The 7,893-nt window shown below is 41.3% G+C and overlaps 1 protein-coding gene across 2 annotated transcripts; it reads right to left on the bottom strand.

Moving 5' to 3' along the window:
- Window positions 1-281: 281 nt before the first annotated feature.
- On the bottom strand, window positions 282-7,345 carry Med21 (mediator complex subunit 21). Of its 2 annotated transcripts, none has more exons than XM_059256997.1 (4): window positions 7,223-7,345; window positions 2,436-2,550; window positions 1,656-1,756; window positions 282-627 (listed from the first exon to the last, which is right to left on the bottom strand). In XM_059256997.1, exons 1-4 carry the CDS (start codon window positions 7,262-7,264, stop codon window positions 451-453), a joined length of 435 nt encoding a protein of 144 aa, XP_059112980.1. In that variant the 5' UTR covers window positions 7,265-7,345; the 3' UTR covers window positions 282-450. The 2 variants fall into 2 exon arrangements, with proteins under 2 accessions (XP_059112980.1, XP_059112981.1); XM_059256998.1 differs by lacking the exon at window positions 7,223-7,345 and adding an exon at window positions 6,339-6,803.
- Between the last annotated feature and the right edge of the window lie 548 nt (window positions 7,346-7,893).

Genomic DNA, 7,893 nt, shown 5'->3' with positions numbered 1-7,893 from the left:
GCAATAATACAACAAAAGTAAGAAGAGGGGTGGGGATGGCTCAGTAGCAAAGTAATACACAAGATGTACAAGGTCTGGATTCCATTCCAAACTGCACACACACACACACACACACAAAAACCAAAACCCAAACAAAACAAAATGAAAACAACATATACAAAACCTCAAAGAGCTTTATTGTATATTTGTTTAATTATATCATGAACATTAGTACAGTATCTACCTTGAAAATTCTAGTCAGATAAAAAAAATGACATAATGATGTTTAAAGATGACTCAACTGCAATTTTAAAGCTTTTTATTTTATTAAGAGTGAAAACTAGTTAAAAAAGGTAACACAGTCAAAGCATATGATATTCTGTAGCTGTTGGTAGAGCTTACATTGAATCTGATGCAGCATTCTTAGTGTCATCCAAACAGTTCTTTTCTCAGTCACATGTTCTGTTGATGCTACGAGTCTGGAAGAGACTGGCTATGGGTAACACTTCTGGTCTTCAGCTGTGACTGTGCAATGTCAGCAAGTGCACTTTGGATCTTCTCCAGAAGCATATCTCCCCGATAAACAACATCCTCCAGACATGTAGCAGCTTCATGGTTTTCTTCTTCTAGCTTATATAAGCTAGCAGCCTTTAAGACATGAATTTTAAATATACTCAGAGATAAAATGGCTAGAAACTAAAGTACAAGTATTTATTTTAAAAACAGAATGATTTTCCAACCATTGTGTTTTATCTTTTAGTAACAGGTATTCTAAATATCAACTTAATTTTTTCTCTGAGTTATTAGAAGACTAATTTTCTGTCAGAATATATAGGTGTATATATGTGTCCTGTGTGTACAATGCTTATAGACATTGTTTTGTCCACATTCAGAATGCCATTCTCCACTCACTCTTCTGGTCAAACAAAGTGAAGGGTGCTGTGGGATGTTCTGTATGGCAAATGTGTTGCTGATTGGTCAATAAATAAAACACTGATTGGCCATTGGCTAGGCAGGAAGTGTAGGCAGGACAAGGAGGAGAATAAAGCTGGGAAGTGGAAGGCTGAGTCAGAGAGATGCTGCCAGCCGCCATAATGACAAACAGCATCATGTGAAGATGCCGGTAAGCCACGAGCCATGTGGCAAGGGATAGATTTATAGAAATGGATTAATTTAAGCTGTAAGAACAGTTAGCAAGAAGCCTGCCACGGCCATACAGTTTGTAAGCAATATAAGTCTCTGTGTTTACTTAGTTGGGTCTGAGCGGCTATGGGACTGGCGGGTGAGAGAGATTTGTCCTGACTGTGGGCCAGGCAGGAAAACTCTAGCTACAGAAGGGCATCAAGGAGACTTCTGCCTTGATAAGATAAAATTGCTCAATGTTGATATTGATACTGCCTTGAACACACATGATCAGATCTTTTAAGTCAAAATTGGACAATTACTCAGCATAATTTTCCAGAGGCTTGCTAGTTCACAATTAATAAAGTATTTGTCTGCTTTGCAAGACATTGGATTTGACCACAAAAAACAAAAAACAAAACAAAACAAACAACAAACAACCAAAATCCAAAATACCTCCCATTTAAAATTTAACCTTAAATTGAATGTCATAAGCTACTTGAATTCAAAGTTCTCTACCACTAGTCATTTTATCACAAGAAAAGAGTTTTCACCTGTAAAGCAGCTGTAGACTCTTCACTGGGTAAGGAATCTATCAAAACATCAATATCTTTTGCTGTTCGTGCAATCAGTGCTGCAAAAAGCTGGGCATATTCTGAAGAAAAACATTAAGTTAAATTATCAAAGTCTTACATTTTTATAAGCAGAAATTATAAAATTAATAAAACTAGAAAAGCTCAGCTGACTTTGCAATACAGCAATTCTAATGGTAAAGCATAATTTTAGTATATCAATACTATTTATACTCTAAATATTAATTCAAATTGGGAATTAGCATAATATGTCATTTTATTTCCTAGGACATTTTGGTACCTTGAACAAAGGAATCCATAAATGAGACACTTTTCTTACTAAGGTAATACAAGCAAAAATCAGCTCAACTCATACAAGCTTTCCTCTAAGGGAGTAACAATCTTTTTTTTTTTTTATTGGACGTGAACAGAATTATGAAGCATAATGAACTGAGTTGATGAATTCATTCCTTGGCCATCTCTGAGATAGTTTTGCACTAAGAGAACACTTGCTATCAAGTCTAAGGACCTCAGTTTCATCCCCAGAACCCACATGGTAGAAGGAAAGAATAGCTCCAGATCCTTTAACCTCTTGCATGCATGCTATGACAGGCACACCCACATATACACTAAATAAATAAATGTAAAAAAGAAGAACTATTTATGGCAAAACTTACAGTAACAGGGTCCAACCACAGTCACATTTTTACAAAGAAGCTATAAATTGTAAAAGAAATGTCAGTCAAACTAAGGAGACCTCACCTTCTGTAGGATTGGCTGGTTGGTCTTTATTAATTGCTGTTTGAATGTTACTGAAAGAGGCAGGAGGACCACACTGCTGTAACACTCCAATGGCATTACAAAACTGATCTGCAAGCTTGAAAAAAAAGAAAAAAAAAAATCAAGGTTACAAAGAGTTGTCAGTTTTAAGGATTTTATGAGACATGGCAATAATTTCTTCATAATAATGATCTCTAAGCAAACTCCTCACACAAAGGAATATTTTTATATAAAATGAGCTAGTTATTACTAACAATGACAGAGTTTGTACAGCTAAACATGCACTCTTACCAGCAATCTATTTATATCTAGCCTGGATTAAATGGTTTAATCATACAAAGAAACTTAAGTTTGGTATCAGTCTAGGTGAAATTAAATTTGTATCAATCTATCTTAAAGAATTGATACATGAGAAAGCTGAAGACTCAGCCATAGTGATTGTTTTCTTCTAAGTGGTTCTGGAGATTGAACTCTCAAGAGAAGGCTGCTCACAAATAAAACCAGATATCCATCCCAGCAGATGCACAAATAGCAATAGAGAAACAGACACTAAATGGTTAAGAGCACTGGCTGCTTTTGCAGAGAACCTGGGTTCAATTTGCAGAATCTACAGCTCACAACTGTAACTCTAATTCTGAAGGATCTGACATCCTCTTCTGGTCTCTATGGGCACCAGGCACCCATGTGGTACACAGACACAGGTGTAGCAAAAACACACACATTGAAAGAAAAAAAAAAAAAGACTCCTTCAAGTCATAACTCAATAAACAAATCCTAAGATACCAAAGTGGTTGAACTGGTGGACAACAAATTCTACTCTTATTCTAAAAATGATTGTTGCAAGAGTCTGTTCTTTCCTTCTACAGTATGGTCCTGAGGTTCAATATTAGGGTATTAGACCTAGTGGCAAGTGTCTCTACTTATTGAACCACTTTGCCAGCCCCTAAATTATTGTGTATGCTAACTTTATTTAGTGTATGGATGTTTTGTCTGTCTATACGTATGTACGTATATGGACCAAAAGCATTCAGTGCCCACAGAGGCCATCAGATCCTCTGGACTGGAGTTTTCGATGTGGGTGCTGGGAGTCAAACCTAGGTCCTCTGAAAGAGCAGGCAGACTCTTAACTGCTAAGCCATTTCTCCAGCTCCATATGCTAATATTTAAAACCCAAACCAAACAAGCAAAAAAACAGGGTTAGGTAAATGTTAAACATGAGGACCAGAATTTGGATTCCCTGCACCCTTCAGTCACAATGGTCATCTGGTCTATCTGAAAACATGAGCTTTTGGTTCAATGAGAGACCTTACTCAAAAAAAAAAAAAAAAAAAAAAAGAGAGAGAGAGAGAGAATGGTACAAGAAGTTATCCATAGACAACGCTGGCCTCTACATAAGCATGCAGAGGTAAATGCACCTGCACACACCCACACATGCTTAAACCACACACACACAAACACACAGAGTTCAGTTGGTAGAGTGTTTGCTTAGCATATATGAAGCCTTGTGTTTGATCCACAGCACTGCTTGAACTGCACATGGCAGAACACACTTGTAATCCCAGAACTTGGTGGCAGGATGAGAATTTCAAGGATATCCTCAGAGTCATAAGTGTTTGAGGACAACCTGTGCTATATGAGAGCCTGTCTTGACCAGTGGTGGTACACACCTTTAATCCCAGCACTCAGAAGGCAGAGGCAGGCAGATCTCTGTGAATTTGAGGCCAGCCTGGTCTACAGATCAAATTATAGGATAGCCAGAACTACACACAGGGAAACCCTGTCTCCAAAAACAAAAACAAACAAACCAAAACAAACTAGAGTAATCTTTCTTTTCTTTTGTAAGTATTGAGATATATATGTCAGTACTTATTTCAAGCAAAAATAAATACTATTAAAAGGCAGTAGTTGTGGGATTGACTAAATCTGACTAGCAAATATATCTACTATGTTCCCAAGGTTAACAACAAAAAAGTAATATAGAAAGCACATGATTTCTTTTCTGTAAACAGAGCAGTTGCCAAGTTTAAAGAAACAGTGGGAGTGTTAAGGATATAGCTCAGTTGGTAGATTGCTTGCCTAGAATACATGAAGCCTTGAATTGGATCCCCAGCACTGAACAAAAACATGTAATAGCACATACATGTAATTATGGTACTCAGAAGGCAAGGAGAACAGAAGTTCAAGGTCATCCTCAACTATATAGGAAGTTCCAGGCCAGTGTGGACTACATGAAAAAAATTTCTGTAAGTTGCCAGAAATGTAATTCTTCAAGACTCAAATTATAGTTGCCCAAAATATTTGTTGTTGGGGCATGGTTGTGCACACCTTTCATCCTAGCACTTGGGAGGCAGAGGCAGGCGGATCTCTGTGAGTTTGAGGCCAGTCTGGTCTATGTGGAGAGTTCTAGTCCAGCCAGAGTTACATAAGATGACTCTGTCTCAAAAAGAAGCAAAACCAGAAAACAATGTATTCAGGAAATTTGAAAAGACAAGTTCGTGCCATTTGCAAACTAAACACATGTATACTCCCCACCCAACTTCTCACTAGTCCTGATCCCTGAAACTTCAATTACTATTTCCAATCAGGAAAACAGCATTTCTATTGTTTTGCTGTCATTATTTCAATGACAAAAATTTGGGTTATCATTGAAAAGCTAACCTGGGTGGCTGTTCTTTTTTTTTTAATTTTTATTTTTAAGTTGCAGCATTCCATTTTGTAGCACTGTCATAAGACATAGAAAAATATAAATGAGGGCTGGAGAGATGGCTCAGAGGTTAAGAGCACCGACTGCTCTTCCAGAGGTCCTGAGTTCAATTCCCAGCAACCACATGGTGCCTCACAACCACCTGTAATGAGATCTGGTGCCCTCTTCTGGCCTGCAGTCACATATGCTGTATACACAATAAATAAATAAATCTTTAAAAAAAAAAAAAAAAAAGAAAAATATAAATGAAACTTATTCAGTACAGTAGCTACATGTTCTCTCCTGCAAATGCTTTCAAGACCCATTGTTCATCGGTTCAAAAAAATATTTATTGAAAAACCAACCCCATGACAAGTACTGTATATAAATATTATAGAGATGAACATGACATAGCTTCTGTACTCAGGAGTTTCCAGATGGTAGAACAAATGTTAATATTGCTCTATGTTCCAATCTACTTTAGCACTTAAGAGCTGAAAACAATTTACTCTAACTTCCTAGCCTTGTGTGGGGTTTCATCATCTAAAAGTCTCTTGAGTTTATGGCATCTTTCTAAGCTCTTGAGGAGTAGCCTTTTATAAACACATTGCCTATAGACACAGTAGGCATCCATGTTAGCTAAATTATCAGTATTCCTAAGATGAGTCAAGACCATATGGTATTTTTACTATCCTAACTACAGGACCTACACAAATATGTGATTTTTTTTTCCTGAGATAAGCTCCTACACTACATTATTAAGATTTGTAAAACCTCAAAGGAGTATTTTCTTGGGAGAGGCTGGCTGGCAGCCCACAGAAATCTTTGCAAAGCAGAATTTAGCTTAGTGAATACATCAACATTTAAGGCATAGCTCCTCAACTTAAAAATTATTTACACAGAGTAGGCAGTTTTCCCACAAGTAGATTCACAATCTCAACGTTCTCAAAGTGATGTATTGCCAAATAGCCAAGTTATGACCTCCTGTAAGAAAAACACTGGCCAGGTACTCTTTTTAGTAGGTAGACACGCTGGAGGCACTTTTCCTAGAACATCAAGCTACAACCAGAATGACACTGAGATTTTTAACTACCCATGGAAAACTGTTGCACTCTTAATGGAAATAAGCAGAAGTATTTTTTATTTTTGTTTTTTGGAGTCAGGGTCTCTCTCTACACAGCTCCGGCTGTCCTGGAACTCACCATTCTTGCTCGGCTCAGAAGTATTGTTTAGCTTGTGTGTAGTTACCATTCATGTATAATAAGCAAGAATAACAGCCAGAAGGGACAAAGTTAGTATAGCTAGCAGTTTTCAGGAGCTTCTGTTGTAGATTTTGATTCCCAAGTTGTTGGGCAGCCTGGTCTCCACAGTGATTTCCAGGTCAGCCAGTGTTAGACAGTGAGACCCTGTCTCAAAACAAAAATTGCCCTTGTGTACAGTCTGTCCGTGGTACTGCGCTGCAAGAGCTTCATCTCTGCCATTCAGGGCAGATCCTAAAGCGGATTTAAACAAATGGAAAGCCATCGAGAACCAGATCTAAAGAGACTCCTCTAGTACACGGTACTCTTTAAGGACTGGTCAGAGTGGCCTACAGAAGCCAAGGCAAGCTCACATTCCAGGTACTCTTGCACCAACCGCAAACACAAACACTGAACACTTTGTGGTGGTCGTTTGTGTTGTTTTCTGAGGTGGGATCTCACTCACACTGGAGCTCAGGCCGACCCCGACCCCTGGGACCTGAGCTCACTCGTCCCCTGCTACCAGGCCAAGCACCTTGAGTCCCCTCAGGACAGGCCGTCGGGTCCCCTCCCCAGGACGGACGGGCCGCCGGTCCCCTCCTCAGGACGGACGGGCCGCGGGTCCCCTCCCCAGGACGGACGGGCCGCCGGTCCCCTCCCCAGGACGGACGGGCCGCGGGTCCCCTCCTCAGGACGGACGGGCCGCGGGTCCCCTCCTCAGACCCCGCCCGCGGGCTCCCGGAGGCCCGGCCCTCCGGCGTCCTCACCGCGCGCTCCCCACGGCGGCGCGCCCCTCCGCGCGTCTCCCGTCAGGAGGGAAAGGCCGACTGAGGAAGGGGAGCCCTCACCGAGTTCACCGCGTCCTGCAGCTGCGTGAGCCGATCCGCCATGTCGCCAGCGTACGCAGAGACACCAAAGCTCCAGCTCGGCCGCGATTGGGCGGTTTATAGCGGATCTGGACCAATCACAGGGCTCCGTTCATGAGGGGCGTGGCCGGGGACGCACGCTGCCGGAAGGGGCGGGGCTGTTGTCCCGGGACGGGCAGGGCCAGGGAGGCGGGTCCCCGTGCGCCCGGGCGATGCTCGCGTCCTCCCGTCATCCGTGAGCCGCCTTTGAGGCCATCCTGGAATGCGCTTTGTTTGTGCGCGGGTTTTGTTTTCTGCATTATCTGGAATCCTTGTTTTCCCTCACTTTTACTTTCCAGGCGGACCACAAAACACACACACGGCAAGCTGGTCACAAATGCTTGGGGTCCCAACATTTAAATCCAACGGATTAACATTCGCCAGGAAACCAAAATGGCTAAAAAAGGGTGTCTTGTTCGTTTGGGGCAGGAGGCGCTTAGCCAGCTGGAGACTAGATTCGTGCTTTCATTCTGAGTAGGGAGGGGTGCCTTTTGGAGAAGCGGACACGCCAGAAATGGAAAGCGCGGGAAACTAAGCGTTTAACTGCGCCCGTGCTGAGGAACGAATGACAGGAAAGGTGAAAAGGAAGGGCATTTGGAGGTAAGAGGTATGTA

Source organism: Peromyscus eremicus, chromosome 3, assembly GCF_949786415.1.
Source record: "Peromyscus eremicus chromosome 3, PerEre_H2_v1, whole genome shotgun sequence".
NCBI lineage: Eukaryota > Metazoa > Chordata > Mammalia > Rodentia > Cricetidae > Peromyscus > Peromyscus eremicus.
Note: the sequence above shows the minus strand (reverse complement) of the source record. Positions and strands in the feature narration are given on the sequence as shown.